This window comes from Typopeltis vanoorti, chromosome 4 (assembly GCF_054136105.1).
Source record: "Typopeltis vanoorti isolate ZY-2024b chromosome 4, IOZ_Tvanoo_1.0, whole genome shotgun sequence".
Lineage (NCBI taxonomy): Eukaryota > Metazoa > Arthropoda > Arachnida > Uropygi > Thelyphonidae > Typopeltis > Typopeltis vanoorti.
This window is the reverse complement of record NC_143552.1, coordinates 119,903,284-119,921,040: the sequence shown is the minus strand read 5'-3', so window position 1 is coordinate 119,921,040 and position 17,757 is coordinate 119,903,284. Positions and strand designations below refer to the sequence as shown.

The 17,757-nt window shown below is 36.5% G+C and overlaps 1 protein-coding gene across 1 annotated transcript in view; it reads left to right on the top strand.

Moving 5' to 3' along the window:
• LOC150107643 (zinc finger protein castor homolog 1-like) overlaps window positions 1-17,757 on the top strand; it is a 252,159-nt gene that overhangs the window by 134,630 nt on the left and 99,772 nt on the right. Inside the window, exons 6-7 of the mRNA XM_090392151.1 lie at window positions 6,699-6,786; window positions 16,214-16,378. Coding sequence (XP_090248277.1) covers window positions 6,699-6,786; window positions 16,214-16,378 — 253 coding nt within the window. The remainder of the gene's footprint in view (window positions 1-6,698; window positions 6,787-16,213; window positions 16,379-17,757) is intronic.

Genomic DNA, 17,757 nt, shown 5'->3' with positions numbered 1-17,757 from the left:
ATAAAAAATCAAGCTGATGTTGAAAGTTTGCAGGAGTATTTAAATAAGCTGGTAAAATGGGCAAAAGAAAATGGATGTCAGTTCAATGTGGAAAAGTGTAAAGTCTTGCATTTTGGGATTAAAAGATTACCAGCTGTGTACTACATCGATGGAAAGGTACTCCAAGAGATTGATGAGGCTAGGGACTTAGGGGTATTGGTAGATAAGGAGATGAAGTTCAGAGGACACATTGTTAAGGTGTCCAAGATTGCACATAGGATTACTTGGTTGTTGAGGAACACACTGACATCCAGAGATAAAGAGGTTATTATTCCCCTTTATAAAGCATTGATACTTCCACATTTGGATTACTGTGCTCAGGTCTGGTCACCTGGATTCCTTGGAGATGAGGAGGCTGTGGAGAGGGTTCAGAGAAGAGTGACAAAGTTGGTGAGTGATATAAAAAATGCTCCCTACATTGATAGATTGAGAGCTTGTGGATTGCAGAGATTGGTTGATAGGCGAAGAAGAGGGGATATGATAGAAACATTCAAATTACTAAAAAGTTTTTATAGGATTGATGCAGGGGAAATGTTTCAGCTGTGTGATAGTGATGGAAGAACAAGAAGTCATCTCTGGAAATTAAAGAAGAGTGTGGTTAACAAAGGTGTCAGAACAAGGTTTTTTGCCTGGAGGGTGGTGAATGAGTGGAATTCATTGCCTGACTTTGTTGTGAGCTCTTCATCTGTAAATGAATTCAAGAAGAGATATGACAGATATTGTTTTGCTAGCTTGGGTCTCCCGCAATGAGTCTACTGACTCCATGGAGATACCCGTAATAATAATAATAATAATAATAATAATAATAATAATAATAATAATGATTTTGATGTGTGGATAGTTTGACTACAGGCCAAACAGTTTGGAGTGATTTGTGCATCTGGGAACAGTAAATTCAGATCTTCCATGGTTGGCTAAGTGGTTAGTGTATCTGTTCTCTGTAATCAGCAGGCTGTAGTTTTGAATCCCATTATAGGCATGGATATTTTATGAATGTCTTTAGGTGGTAGATGAATTTCATCATCTGGTGTTGAGACCAACAGCCCTACATATTTGGAAGTCTGAAATGGCTTGAAAAAGTAACATATTTGGTATCCAGATCAGGGATACCAAACCCACCTGCAGTATTAACACTGATGAACTAAAGGTTAACAGTCTTTTACATATGGGATTCACAAAAAGATAAAAGTGTTTCTGATAGAATGGGGAAGTTTGAATCATGGATGAGATTCTCAAAAGAAAAAAAATCTGACAGAATGAGAAAGTTTGAGCCATGGAAGATCAAAAGTTTTTGTACTATCTACTACCGAGTGAACTGTCTACTGCTGCCGCCTTTGTGACAGAAGGAATCAAATTCAGGCAGTTGATATGATGTCTTGAGCTTGTTAGGAATAGAATACCAGCCTTTCGTTTTTTTTTTTAAAGTTATTAATACGAGTGCATGTTCAGTGATTATTATGGGGCACTTGAACTATAGCAATATAGATTGGAAGCAAGAAAGATCATATAGCAGGAAGGAAATGAAATTTATATGCCTACTGAGAGATAACTACTTGAGGCAACATGTGATGGAGGGGACTCAGGGCACAAGATTATTGGACCTGGTCATAGGATCAGAAAAGCTACCCATAACCAAGGTGGCTACATTGCCTTCAATTGGGGAAAAGTGACCATGAAGTCTGACTTGGGATATTGCAAAACATTAGTAATATTCTCTCAAGAAGGGATATATGTGGAACTACAAGGCAAGTGATTATGACAAGCTTAGGAGGAAGCTTGGAGCTGTGCCATGGGATAAAGCCTTGCAATGGAAGGATGTTGTTAATGGGCATCTAAAGGAAGCAATCCTAAATTGTATTCTACCCTATAGATATAAAATTATAAGTGTTTTATGAAACGTTTTTGTGTCATGTTTTTTGTCAAGTTATTTGAAACGTTTTGAAACTCAGGGACTACCCTGAGTGTCGAGTCTTCAAAATTCGGGTCATCAGAATTCAAGGAGAACCGGCCTACCAGTCCGGAACTCGGGGGGGGGGGGCACCGTAGGTGCCAGAGAGGGAGGAGGAAACTACCTTTTGAGTCATCAGAATTCAAGGAGAACCAGCCTACCAGTCTGGAACACGGGGGGATTGGGCACAAGGGGCGTAGCCCCCTACTACTAATATACAATCCTAAGGTCCTAATTTCCTAATTTGTGCTCACGCATAGACCTACACTTTTTACCGTATAGCATTCGGAACCGAAATCCTACAGAACAGGTTGGTTACTCCTTATTCCTGGAGGTATCCTATGACTGTAGCCTGTGTGCTCACAGGGCTGGTTTTGCCTGCTTGCAGGATGAGAAACCCCAGATAAACTGGGGGAAAAAATCCTGTTGCCCACGCCCAAGACTGGCTAACTTTGCTATGGCTGAGGTAGATCCTTGAGCTCCTCATGTCATCGACGGGAATTGAACCTAGGACACTCCTTCCCCAGGCATATGGTTGCAAAGCGCATAGCCACTAGGCTAACCATGCAGACAATCCTAAGGTAAGGAAGGCAAATCAGATAGGAGTTAGATGGATGAATAGTAAGGTGGATGAATAGTTAGATGGATGAATAATAATAATAAGATGAATTGCAAGAATATATCATCCAGGTGGTGACATTGCAGAAACGAATGTACCAGTAGATTATACAGGAATTGTGGTGAATGAAGTGGAGGTGAGTAGTCTATTGCATAACCTCAATGTCAATACGTCTGTGGGATTGGATGGTATACCAGCTCGTGTTGTACGAGAAGCAGCTAAAGAATTGTCCGTACCCTTGACCATTTTGTTTAATTTGAGTCTCAGGTCTGGGTTAGTCCCGAGGGGGTGGAAAGAGGAGAAAATAGTTCCACTGCATAAAGAAGGTTCCAAGACTGCTATTGTAAATTACCGACCGATTAGCATATCAGGAATCATTGTCAAGGTCTTAGAGAAATTAGTCAAGAAAAGAATACAGGATTGGATAGATGAAAATGGGATATTGTATGGGGGACAACATGGTTTTGTGAAGGGTAGATCATGCCTCAGTAACGTGCTCACATTTTATAACACAGTGACGGCTGAACTGGATAGGGGTAATGGGTTTACAGTAATACTACTGGACCTTGCCAAGGCTTTTGATAGGATACCACATAGAACCCTAATCAGTAAACTGGAGCAGATGGGGATAGATATAGGGTTGGTGAGATGGATAGGAGGGTGGTTGAAGGAGAGATACCAGAGAGTGGTTTATTCAGGAGTGGAGTCTAAAAGACGGCTTGTGACTAGTGGAGTGCCACAGGGCTCTGTTCTTGGACCACTGCTTTTCAATTTGTTCTTCAATATTATAGGAAAGGATTTGAGAGGAAGTGTTCACTTGTTTGCTGATGATTCAAAGTTGGGTAGAGCAATTATGAGTGCACAGGATGTCAAAATTTTACAGGATGATTTGGATAGTTTGGAGGACTGGGCTAGGAAAAATGGATGTCAATTTAATGTGCCAAAGTGTAAGGTTATGCACTTTGGGGTGAAAAGAATAGCAGCAGTATATCGCATTGGTGGAACCGTACTCCAGGAGATTGATGAGGCCAGGGATTTGGGAGTGTTGGTGGATAGGGAATTGAAGTTTAGGGGGCACGTTGCAAAAGTGACTAAAACAGCTCACCAAATCACTTGGCTTCTGAAAAATACTTTAACATGCAGAGACAAACAAGTTGTTGTTCCTCTGTATCGAGCCTTGATAAGACCCCATCTGGACTACTGTGCCCAGTTATGGGCACCAGGGTTTCTTTGTGATGGGGAGGAAGTGAAGAGGATCCAGAGACGAGTGACCAAGATGATAGCAGGTCTGTAGAATGAACCTTATGAGAATAGGTTGAAGATTTGTGGGTTGCAGAAATTGGTCGATAGGCAAAGGAGGGGTGATATGATTGAGACATTCAAATTACTGAAGGGTTTCTACAAGATTGATCCAGAAGATATTTTTGAAAATATGACTGGTGGTGGGAGGACTAGGGGCCATGAATGGAAGCTGAGCAAGAGCATGGTTGGCAAGGGTGTTAGAGCTAGGTTTTTTACTTGGAGAGTAGTGAATGAGTGGAATAAGCTTCCAGAGTCTGTTGTGGGTGCTACGACCGTGAATGAGTTCAAGGCAAGGTATGATAGATACTGTGTGAATGTCGAATAGTTGTTCTTGACATGATGTTAGGGCCTCCCTCGATGAGTCTGTCGACTCCTTGGAGTTGCCCGGAACAATAATAATAATAATAATAATAATAATAGTATCATTCAGCATATGCTGCAAAAAAATAAATTGTTGTGGAGTGTATATAAGAAGAAAGGTGACCAGCATGGTAAGGAAGGCATAATCAGATTATGCTAAGAAACTAGCCCAAACAGGCCAAAAGAAATCCCAAAGAGTTCTTTCATTATGTGGCAAGTAACAGGAAGAATAACCTCAATGCGTGCTGTTGATGACAAGGTGACAGAAGCAGATAAGATTGGTGAGTTACTGAGTGACCACATTGCAAGGGTATGTCATCAAAGTGAGGTTAATGTGGTGACATATGTGACACAGACTGATGTGGGAACAGAGGTGAATGACGTGGAGGTTCTTAGGATATTGCAGAATCTCAATGTAAATACATCTGTGGGATTAGATGGGATATCAGCTTGCATTTTGCAAGAATGTGCAAGGGAATTGGCATTGCCTCTTACTAGGCTGTTTAATTTAAATCCCAGTTCTGGTAGAGTTCCACAGGATTGGGAAAAGGGCAAAATAATTCCTTTGCATAAGAGAGATTCTAAGATTGCAGTAGCAAATTATAGACTGATCAGTATCTCAGGAGTTGTGATAAAAGTACCAGAAAAATTAGTCAAAATGAGAATTCAAGAATGGATGGATAAGAATATGATACTTTATGTGGAGTACCATGGCTTTATGAAGGGTCAGTCGTGCATTAGTAATTTATTAACTTGTTTTTTATAATAGAGTGACAGCTGAGTTGGATAAGGAAATGACTACACAATGATTCTTCTGCTGGATTTTGCAAAGGCATTTGACAGAATACCACATGGAAATCTTTTAAGCAAAGGTAGAACAAATATAAATGGATATGATACTGGTTATGTGGATAAGAGGGTGGCTGCTGGACAGATATCAAAAAGTGGTATACGGAGAAGCAGAATCCCAGAGAAAGCAGATGACTAGTGGTGCGCTGCAAGATTCAGTGCCAGGACCACTACTGTTTAATTTATTCATAAATGATATAGGTATAATCTGAAAGGAAATATTCAGTTGTTTGCTGATGATGCAAAATTAGGTAGAGTAATAGTGAATCAAGGTGATGATATGGAGAGCTTGCAGGATGATTTAAATAGGCTGTCGGTATGGGGAGGAAAAAGATAATGGCGTCAGTTTATTAATGTGGAGAAATGTAAAGTTATGCATTTTGGAATAAATAGATTACAAGCTGTGTACACATTGATGGAACTGTACTCCAGGAAATAGATGAAGTTAGGAATTTAGGGGTGGTGGTAGACAGAAAGTTGAAGTTTAGAGGGCATATTGCTAAGGTTACTAAGGTAGCTCATATGATTACTTGGCTATTGAAGAACATGCTAACAAGTAGAGATAAGGAAGTTGCTATTCCTCTTTATAAGGCCTTAATACATCCACATTTGGATCTGTGCTCAGGTCTGGTCTCCTGGGGTTTCTTGGCGATGAGGAAGTGGTGGAGAGGATCCAGAGGTGAGCAACAAAGATAGTGAGTGATCTGTGGAATGTTCTCTATGAGGATAGATTGAGAGTGTGTGTGGATTAGAAGTCAATTAATAGGTGAAAATGAGGGGATATGATAGAAACATTTAAGGTACTTTAAGGATTTTATAGGATTGATGCAGGGGAAATGTTTCAGAACTTGGCTAGATGGTGCAGAACGCTAGATCATCTCTGGAAGTTCAGTAAAGGCGTTATTAGTAGGGATGTGAGGACTAGATTTTTCACTTCAAAAGTGGTGAATGAATGGAATGGGTTGCCAGAGGCCATTGTGAGTGCTTTGTCTGTTAAGGAATTCAAGGATAGGTATGATAGATTGTGTGAATAGTTTGGTGGTGGAAGACTCATCACGGGATGAGTCTTTGGACTCTGTGGAGGTGCCCATACAATAATAATAATAATAATACATTAATAGCAATAAGTAAAGCTGTTCCTTGAGATTTCCCAGAAACTATGGTGTTCTGTTTAATTTTCCTTACCTGATTATGTTTCTAATTAAAGGCGTGACCTACTGCTTCACTCTTTAATCATTGCGGCAAGTTTTTTTTTTTGCTTGGACAGAAAGTAAATTATATTTGAACAAGCAATTACATTTTTTTAATCCTTTACCCAAGCATGAGCAAACATAAGTTTGTATAAGAAATATCTTCATTGCTTAAAATTATTATTATATATAGACTTATTTTACTTGACAGGAAGATACATGCCGACTCTTGTTTGCTCATGCTTGGGTAAAGATAAAAACAAGAATATAATTTCTTATCAAGGATAATTTAAAATTCATAGTTATGAAATAGTTTATTAATGAACTAGATTTTTGTCTAATAAAAATAATTACAGTAATCATTCCTTTTTTTTTATTGTAAATATGATAGGTTTGCCAATGCAACAGAATGTGGAAGCGCATATTGTAAAGATCTAAATTACAGAGAACATTTCCATTGTTTAGACTGTAATTCAAGGGTAAGTATTCTTTCAAGAACTAAGACTGCCATTTCTCTTTCTCTCTTTTTAATGGTTTCTAATAAAGCAACTGCTTATTCAAATACTTTAGCTCATTGGATGGAGTAGTAAATCTTACAGAACTCCTAATGGAGAAATAGTAGTAACTATTTCTCCATTAGGTGCATTTTGTAAGATTATAAGTACCTATTTCAACAGATGAAATAAAAATAATAATCCTCCCTAACTTAGTGGAAATTAATGAATTTAGAATCACTATTATTATTATTATTATTATTGTTGTTGTTACGGGCGACTCCAAGGAGTCCTTAGACTCATCGATGGAGACCCTAAACATCATGTTCATCACAACTATTCGACATTCACACAGTATCTATCATACTTTGCCTTGAACTCATTCACCATCATAGCACCCACAACAGACTCTGGCAGCTTATTCCACTCATTCACCACTCTAAAAGTAAAAAACCCAACTCTAACACCCCTTACTAACCACACTCTTGCCCAGCTTCCATGAATGTCCCCTAGTCCTCCCGCCACCAGTCCTGTTCTCAAAAATATCTTCTGAGTTAATCCTGTAGAAACCCTTCAGCAATTTGAATGTCTCAATCATATCTCCCCTTTTCCGTCTATCAACCAATTCCCACAAATCTTCAACCTGTTTTCATAAGGTTCATTCCATAGACCTGCTATCATCTTGGTCACTTGCCTCTGGATCCTCTCATCCTCCTCCACATCAGGAAGAAACCTAGATGACCAAATCTGGGCACAGTAGTCGAGATGGGGTCTTATCAAAGCTCAATACAGAGGAACAATAACTTGCTTATCTCTGCTCGTCAAAGTGTTCTTCAGCATCCAAGTGATTTGATGAGCTGATTTAGCCACTTTTGCAATGTGCCCCCTAAACTTCAACTCCCTATCCACCAACACTCCCAAGTCCGTGACCTTATCAATCTCCTGGAGTACAATTCCACCAATGTGATATACTGCTGCTAATCTTTTTGCCCTAAAATGCATAACCTTACATTTTGCCACATTAAATTGACATCCATTCTCCTTAGCCAAGACCTCCAATCTATCCAAATCATCCTGCAAAATTTTTACATCTTCTGCATTCACTATTGCCCTACCCAACTTTGCATCATCAGCGAACAAATAAACCGTTCCTCTCAGATCCTTCCCTATATCGTTAATGAACAAATTAAACAGCAGTGTTCCATGTACAGAACCCTGCTGCACACCACTAGTCACAGGCCATCTTTTGGACTCTACTCCTGTCACTATCAAAATTTTCTATTTCATTTCAACCATTTTAATGGCATAGTGAAGCAAAACAACATTATATCTACAGTACATATTTCAAGAATGGCTCTAGGGTCAGTTATTGTGATAATAATGAATGGTGTCCCAATATGAAGACACTACTATAAATTGCACTTTTTTGTGATTTTTTACTCGTTTTGTTACTATTAAATCCTCTTTATATATAATTCCCATTCATGAGACCAAAGTGGCTCAATAACACCTATCTTTTCTTAATTACTTTTTCTTTCATTGTTTGGTTCAATGTTTTCTTGACACTTCAAACTTCTAAAAATGAGTTCAATTTGTGTTTTGTTTTTAGAATCATTCTTTTTGTAAGATTTTTCATAAGGCATGGATGATGATTTTCCTCCTCTGTCTTCTAATTGTATTTTATTCTCCAAAAGATTTAGCAGAACTCTTTTAGCTTTAATTAACTTTTAGAAATTTGTGGGTATCGAGGCTCTTAGTCCTCATGATTGGTTTGCTCATGGCTATAGATTATTTTAAAGGCATCAGGACAAGAGTACAGCAGACAGATGTTTCCATCTTGTGATTCTAAACTCATATGCATTATTGTCTGAAATAAATGGTGGATTTTGTGATGTTTTGCTGAGTTGTGGAGTTAAAACTTTACTTTCCCATGTCAAAGATCATCTGACTTCGTAAACCAGCTGAAAAAAAGCATATGAAAAAGTATCTAGTTTTATAATAAATTGAATTCCAGTCATTGACTAGATTCACACCTATAATGGTTATGTACCTAGAAATATTTTCAGGTTACAAGGCTACATATGCATCCTAAGATTTTTACTACCATCCATAATTTTTAATGGTTCTAAATATTTACATATCTTTAATGACATGTGGTTTAAGCCAGAAATCCCAAACTAATAGCTTTTAAGTTCTGTCAGCAGAGCTTGAGCTAGCAGCTGACTAAATGTCTATCTGAGATTAAATTTTGAGTCACAACAATACCCTAGTCCATGATTGAATTGAAGGTGTCATATGTTAGAAACATAACTTTGAGGATAGGAAAAACCATCGTGGTCAGTAAGTTATACTGATTCTAATGTTTCCACATTCTGGGACTGTGGATACACTAAATGAATGGTAGACTACAGGAGAATTAGTCTTAAAGTTACTCTCGTTATCCATTCTTTCAGCTTAGAGAAGTCTTTTCTTCTACTATTGCAAAATAGGCATACTTTCTAAAATAAAAAAAAAAAAGCTAATTTGATCTCAAGCCAACTTTATCACCCTTTTGCTTGGTTATTGTTTACATTATATAAATTTCTGAACTTTCCAAATCTTATTTTATTAGCTGCAAAATGCTATTCCTTTGAAGGATGAATGTGATTCCTTTTGATGTGATCTCTTATAAAAAAAGTTTCATAGCTTTCTCATGAATGAAGTTTCAGTTACTTCTACTGTATATATATATATATATATATATATATATATATATATATTTGATCTTTCAGCTGTATAATCAATGGAGCTTTCTATTTGTTCTAAGAATATTTTGTGTTATAGTTTGGTGGAAAATCATCAGGGAGTTTAATTTTTCCAAGACCCCTCTGAAAGGTTTTGGGAAAAATTTTTATCATATTTGGTCTCTAAAACAGGAAAAAAGGATTATACAACTGTAGTTTACCACATACCAAAATTTAGGATATATTTACAACCATTTGTTGGTGAAATTTACATTAAAAATGTGATGTGGGGGAGAGGCAATTCATTGACATTAATAAATGTCCAATGTTAAAGCAGGCATTTGATCTTTATTGGAGGATGTACCATTAAATACTCTTCATAATCACAACTACTGTTTTAAATAGAAAATTATTCATGTACTTCAGATACATTTAAAAAAGAAAAAAAAGTGTGGACAATGTATGTATCCTTGTTGAACAGTGGTGCAGTTGATAGAATTCTGGAAATTTGTTGGTGGAAACCCCAACAGATTACCAATCCATTGCAGTTTCTCCAGGATGTATAAGATCTTCTACTGTCAGACTGTGTCAAAAAAAAAAAAAAAAAAATCTGATCTGTGCGAATGTATAGATTCTTTTACACTCCTTATGTAACACAGATTTGGTTAGGAGATATATAAATTCAACGAATTTTTGTTTATAAATTCTAGACACCTTTTAGAAAAACACATGAAGTAGTTATTTATAAATAAATCAAACTTTCTTTGCAAACCTCATTCACTCACTTTAAATGTGAATTATTGCATATTCAAATATTTACACAGTACATTCTGTTTAAAAATGACTGATACAAACATAAAATTGTTATTCTTAATTTTCTATATGACAGAGGATGCATACTTTGTTCATAAAATATGTGTCTGAAAGTACAGACCCATACTTGCACACTGTTTTAGCAAGCAGAGAAAAATTGTGTGTACTTTCCAAGAGTGAGTAAATTCCAAGAGTTAGATAAACTTGCTTCTAAAAGATAAATGTCTATGCTACTCAGTTTTCTGTCCAACATAACATTCATCCTGTATGAGAAAAGATTGAGAAGATGCAACTTGAGTATGATAAAAGATTGAGAAGATGCAACTTGAGTATGATAAAAGATTGAGAAGATGCAACTTGCAGAGTCTGGTGGACAGGAGGAAGAGGGGAGATATGATAGAGAGACCTACAAGTTAGTAAGAGGTTGTTATAGGATCAATGCTGGAGAGGTTCTACAGAAAATAATGGGAGATCAGAGGTCATCCCTGGAAACTGTATAAAGAGGGTGTGAGTAGGACAGTGAGAAGAAGCAGGTTTTTTTCAAGCAGAGTTGTGAATGATTGGAATGCCTTGCCTGAAAGTGTGGTGTCTGCAGAGAATTTGAGTGTGTGTTTAAAGCACGGTATGATGAGCTGTGTGTATGATAAAAGGACCTCCTAGATGAGTCTTTGACTCATGGGGTCTTGGGTAATAATAATAAAACTTCAAAATGAAGGGGGGGGGGAGAGATAACTATTTCAATTGCTTCTAAAGACAGATTGTATATATGAGAATGCAAAATAATGTTCTCTCCAACTAGTATTCTACCTTTTCGATCGTTATTCTGCCTACTAGACCATTTGATTTTTGGTTGTTATTGACTTTGATTGTTATTATTATTGTTATGATTCAGGAGCTCCATGAAGCCACAAGACTCATTGTTGGAGGCCTATCCTAGTGGTTCTCACTATTCTATCAGGTAATGTATTCCATGCTCAACCACCCTCCATGCGAAGAAACTACTCTTCACTCTCTTGCTCATGACTTCCTTTCACAACTTCCAGGGATTGACTCTTGTCCTCACTCCTAGAAGCAGAAGAAATAGTTGAGTTACTAAGTGATCACTTTGCAAGGGTATATCATCCAGGTTGAGACTTTGCAGTTGCTAGTGTAACCGAGATAGATGTGAGAATTGTGGTAGACAAACAGGAAGTGTTGATCATTTTATGGAGATTGGGGAAAGGACATCCATGAAGTCAAAAATGAATGAAGTGAATGTAGATTTTTCTCTCATAGAGTGATGTGTGATTGGAATGGATGGCCATTGAAGGTTTTGAGTGCAGATGGTATGATTGAATTCAAGAAAAGGGATCATAGTTGATGGGGGTGATATGTGACCTCTCTCAATGAGTTCCTGACTCCCTGGAAGTATCTCTTAATAATAATAATAATAATAGTATTAGTATAGTAGTATACAAGCTTCCATGAAGTCCAAAAACTCATTGCGAGAGGTCAAACACTCACAGACCACGATAATTATCATACCTTGCCTTGAAACACATTCAGTTTTGAAGCACTCGCTACCCATTTTGGCAATGAATTCCCTTTGTTCACCACCTGCCAAGCAAAAAAAAATACTCTTTTGGCTTGGATGAAAAAGAGATGAAAAATCTGTTTTTCATCTTTTTACGCACAAAAACTTTTGTCTAGAGATGATCTCTTGTTCTTGCATCACCCATTATCCTATACAATAATTTCCTTGTATCTGTTTGATAGGCTCCTCTCACCAACTTATATGTCTCAATCATGTCACCTCTCCTCTTCCTATCTGCCAAACTCTGAAGACCATATTCTCTCAATCTGTCTTCATACTCAATATTCCAGAGTTCTGAGACAATCTTAGCCTTCTTGGCATTCCAGCAACTTTTTTTTTGGGGGTGGGGGTAACCTTACAACTTTCATGATGTAGTCCCTGAACATCCGCAAAGATTCCCACATCCCTTGCAGTAATAACAACAACATCAAAAAATATCAGTATGAATACAGCAGTGGAATCAGATGGTATGTCAGCTCTATGCTGCAAGACTTGAAAGAGAATTGGCATTGCCTCTGACAAAGTTGTTTAATCTGAGTCTTAGCTCTGGCAAGGTTCCAAAGGAATGAAATAGGATAAGAGAGTTCCATTACAGAAAGGTGGTTCCAAGACAGAAGTAGCAAATTACAGGCTATTAGTATCTCAGGAGTGGTGGTTAAAGTATTGGAAAATGGGAATGATATAAAGTTGGTGGCATGGATAGAGGAGGGTGGCTAAGAGACAGTGGTGGGTGTCTGTCTCTCAGCCACAGAGTAGTATATGGTGGAGTGGAATCTGGAAGAAGTGAGTTACTAGTGGAGTGCCTCAGGACTCTATACTAGTGCCACAATTCTTTAATTTGTATATTGATGATATAGGGAATGATTTAGAGAGAGGGGAATATTCACTTGTTTGCTGATGAAGCAAAACTGGGGAAGGCAGTAGCTAATAAAGATGATGTATGATTTAAATAAATTGGCATTGTGGGCAAAGCATAATGGTTGTCAGCGTAATTTTGCAAAATGTAAGGTTCTGCACTTTGGATTGAAAAAATGATTATTATTATTATTATTATTATTCAGGCTTCCGTCAAATGACTCATCATGGGAGGTCCTTCCTAGGAAACACGAAGTCTGTCATACCACTCCTTGAACTCATTGATTGTTCTTGCTCTCACCACTCTATAAGGCAATGCATGCAAAGAAACCACTTCTCACCCACTTGCTCACAGCTTCCTTTTATCACTTCCAGAGATGGCACCTTGTCATCACTTCTTCCTGCTGTTCCACCAAGTGAAAGAACTCCCCAGTGTCAACCTTGTAACTACCTCTCAACAAAATATGTCCTCTGAATTTCAAATCTCTATCAACCATCATCCCCAGATCCCTAGCTCATCAATTTCTATAAACTAGTACCATAGATATGATACAAAGTGTAATCTTTTCATCCCATTGAATTGACAACCATTGTCATTTGTCCATATTGCCAATTTATTTAAATTATCCTGTAAGATATTTACATCACGTTTATCAATATTGCCCTCCCTAGCTTTCCATCATCAGCAAACAACTGAATACCCCCTTCAAATCTTCTGCTATATCATTAATGTTCAAATTAAAGAGTAGTAGTGGTCCTAGTATTGGACTAGTGGAGTGCTCCAGAGCCCTGGAGCACTCCACTAGTCACGCTCATTCATTTTGATTCCACTATACACAAACCCTCTGATGTCTGTCTATCAGCCGCCAACCTCATATTCATTTCCATTTGTCCAACTTATGTCTTATATAATAGTTTCCATATGGTATTCTGTCAAATGTTTTTGCAAAGGTGACAAGAGGCCATCCTTGGAAGTTACGAAAGGAAACTGTGAGCAAGAGGGTGAGGAGTGGTTTCTTTGCATGGAGGGTGGTTGAACCATGGAATGCATTGCCTGATGGAGTGGTGAGAGCGAGAATGGTCAATGAGTTCAAGGAGTGGTATGATAGACTTGGGGGACCTCCCCTCGCTGAGTCTTGATAGACTTTGTGTTTCTTAGGAAGGACCTCCCACGATGAGTCTTTTGACTCCATGGGAGGCCTGAATAATAATAATAATAATAAAGTCCGGTATCATGATGTAGCCATTTTCTTTATCCAATTCTGCTGTCACTTTATTATAAAATGTGAATAAATTACTCAGGCAGGATCTACCTTTTACAGAACCATGCTGCACCCTATAGTGTATCGTATTCCTATCCACCCATTCCTGAATTTTACTTTTAACCAACTTTTCCAATACTTTAACCACACTCCAGAGATACTAATTGTACTGTGATTTGTTACTTCTGTCTCTTGGAGCCACTTTTATATGATGGAACTATCTTATCCTCTTTCCACTCCTTTGGAATCTTGAGCTGAGACTTAGATTAAACAACTTCATCAGAGATACTACCAATTCACTTGCACATTCTCATAGCAAATGAGCTGAGATACTCCAGGCCCACTGCTATATTCACATTGATAATTTTCAATGTACTGAGTACCTCCAGTTCATTTATCTCAATGCTCACATCAGTCTCTGTTACCTCAATAATTGCAAAGTCACCATCTGGATGTGTACCCTTGCATAGTGTACACTATGCAAGGGTCTGCCATCAGCACTGAGTAAAGTTATCTTTCCGTAATCATTCTTTCTCTTAATTTCTATGTAGTGAAAACACTCTTTTGGATTTACTTTGGCCCACTTAGCCAATTTTCTCTTGAAATCGAATTTAACTTTATTTACTGTACTAGTTACCCTTCTTGTTGTGCTCTATACTGATCATGGGCATTCTATTCACCTTGTTTATATTCCTTTCAAAATACTTTCTTTTTTTTTTGCAGATCCTGATTTATATTGTTAGTCATCCACTTAATCCCTACTTGGTTTATCCTCCTAACCCTTGGTATGTACTCGATTCTGCTTCACTCAAATAATCGTTAACCACTTCCCATGCACAAATGGCATTCATTATGTATGATATGATATGCACAAATCTCATGCACAAATGATATTCATTAGTGAGTGAGTGGAATAGTTTGCCTTTAGGGGTAGTGAGTGCATCTAGTATGAATGAATTTAAGGAAAGGTATGACAGCTGGTTTGGTTGATTTATAGCCTCCCTCTATGAGTCCTTGACTCCCTGGAGGTCTCATATAATAATAATAATTATATTCAAACATCTTTGTTTTATAATAAGCACAACTTTCTTCTATTTTTCCAGTATATGCTCAATGGTTAGCTAATAAAGTAAAAAAAAAAAAAAAAAAATCCTAGGGAGTTCTTTTGATATGTTGCCAGCAGAAAAACAAATGATTATGGAAGAATGACATTGGTTGAAGAAAGTATAAGAAGGATAACTACTGTGGAGGATATAGTTAAGATTTTAAATGAGCATTTCATAAAGGTATTTCATCCTTGTGAATGTGACATCATGCATAGTTTAAGAGCAATAGAAGGTTGGAAGGGGGGAGACTGATTGTGAGTGAACAAGAAGTATATGGGGAATTGCACAAACTCAAAGATACAAGTTCTTAGTGAGTGTAAAGTGCTATACTAGTTAATGCTACAGTTATCCATAAATGTGACAATCTCATTGCCAAAATGGAAAAACTTTGAATGGCATAGATTGGTGACCAAAGTGCTTGGTGTGTTCCCTTAAGCCAAGCTATTCAGAATAATGTTTTAATTTGCAAAAATTATTCTAAATTTATTATTTGCATATCTGATGTAAATAAATGCTTTGTTTGCATTATTTATGCATATATGACTGCTTATAAACATTATTAAGCCATTACGTGCATCCATCTACAAGTGAAAGAAAAAGGCAATGATTCGCTACACGATACAATTCGCTATACGACAATAGTCTGGAACTTAATGTGTACTATGACCAAGGTATACCAGTAATAATAAAATTTATAGGATACATGTAGAAAAAATTTTCAGTACATAATAAGAAGGGAAAGAATAAGGGGTTAATCCTGGAAGTTGTTGAAGAATTTGATTAGCAAGGATCTAAGAACTAGATTTTATTGGCTTGGAGAGGGTAAATGAGCGGAATTGTTTGATAGAGATAGTTGTGAACACTTTGATAGTGAATGTATTTAAGAGAGGTATGATAGGCATTGTGAAAATCATGGTTAGTGTAGGCAAACTTCCACAATGATTCTTCAGACTCCATGGTGATGTTTAGATAATAATAACAGTAATACTATACTGGTTATTTTTAATTTACATATTACAGTTAAAATCATTTTTATAAACTGACTTGTTTTGGGCATTCTAATTTGTTTTTAAATTTTAGGTATTTGTAAAAAAGGAAGAAATGATTCGCCACTTCAAATGGCATAAAAAACGAGATGAATCTCTTCAGCATGGTTTTATGCGTTATAGTCCAATGGATGACTGTTCAGATAAATTTTCCAGCTGTTCTCATAACCGGAAGCAAACTCATTATCATTGCTTAAAAGTGAGTCATCAGAAATAGTAATTTTAAGTATGTGCTTAATAAGGTAAATTAAGATTCAGTAAATTTATGCTTGCGTATTATTTTTTAATATAATGTTATTCACATTTTTAATTTTGGAGATGTGAGCTCTGATTTATTTGGAATTTATCTGTTTTAAAAAGTCAATGTTTGTGTAATGAATGCAAAAAGTATAAAATGTATAAAACAAAAAGTATAAAATAGGCTAAAATAGCCATTAATTATATTAATAAAATCTATATTTAACTTTTTAAAATACTAAAATATGAATGTTAAATAATTAAATAATAATATAGTACAATTTTCTGTTAATAAAAATGTCTTTTTGAATTAAAAATAAGCTTTTTTTTGTCAGATTCACACTTTTGTAATTTAATTCATCCATAATTCATCAATTTTATGAACTTAATTTATGCATGCAAAATAAAACTCAGAGAACCATATTTAGTTGTGTGGACAGTGAAGTAATGAAGTATTGAATTTTAAAATTTGAATTTTGATGAGTACTGAATTATTTTTGGACAAGTCATAGCCACCACTGTAATAAATCACCTCTCCCCAGGGGAGCTACAGATATTTCAGATGAGGAAAACTCTTCCATTATATGAGCGGCAGAGATAAAAATTGGAAGAAACATTTGTTTACCTAATTCCTCTCCAAAACTAAACTGCATTGTATGTTGATAGATGAGAGAATGAAATGAACAAGTTCTTCTTGTCACTGAAAATTAATAATTGGTTAGCAGACAGTGAAACAGAGATAGCATGTAACATGCTGGGATAAAAACTGTTTTTATACCAGTTCAATAACTGTTGTTATTGAACTAATGGCAGAATTAAAGAGAGAGAGAGGGACATGGCAGATCTTTCAGATTATTACTCATCATTTGAGTTTGGCTGGTTTTAATTTTAAATTTAATTTAATTTTAAAAATGTTCTCTTTGTTGCTGAAATGAAAATGATGGCAATCACACACACACACACACATGGCGAGTAAAAAATTTTGTGACCAATAGATTTACGAGGGGGGGGGGGCAGCTGAAAAGTTCTGATAAACACCTAGAACAATAATTATATTAAAGCAACTTTTCTTATATATCCTAAAAAAAAAAGAATAAATTATTACAATTTGATGAAACATGCAGGTTAAATGGTTTTAAGATGTGTTCTTTCTTGTGATTATATCAGTTGCTTTAATATCATTTTTGTTCTAGGTATTTATCAGAACTTTTTAGCCACCCTCCCTTCATAAGCGGCATTTCTGGAGCCCTGCCTACAACACCTAGAACAATAATGATATTAAAGCAACTTTTCTTGTATATATCCTAAAAGAAAAAGAACAAATTATTACACTTTGATGAA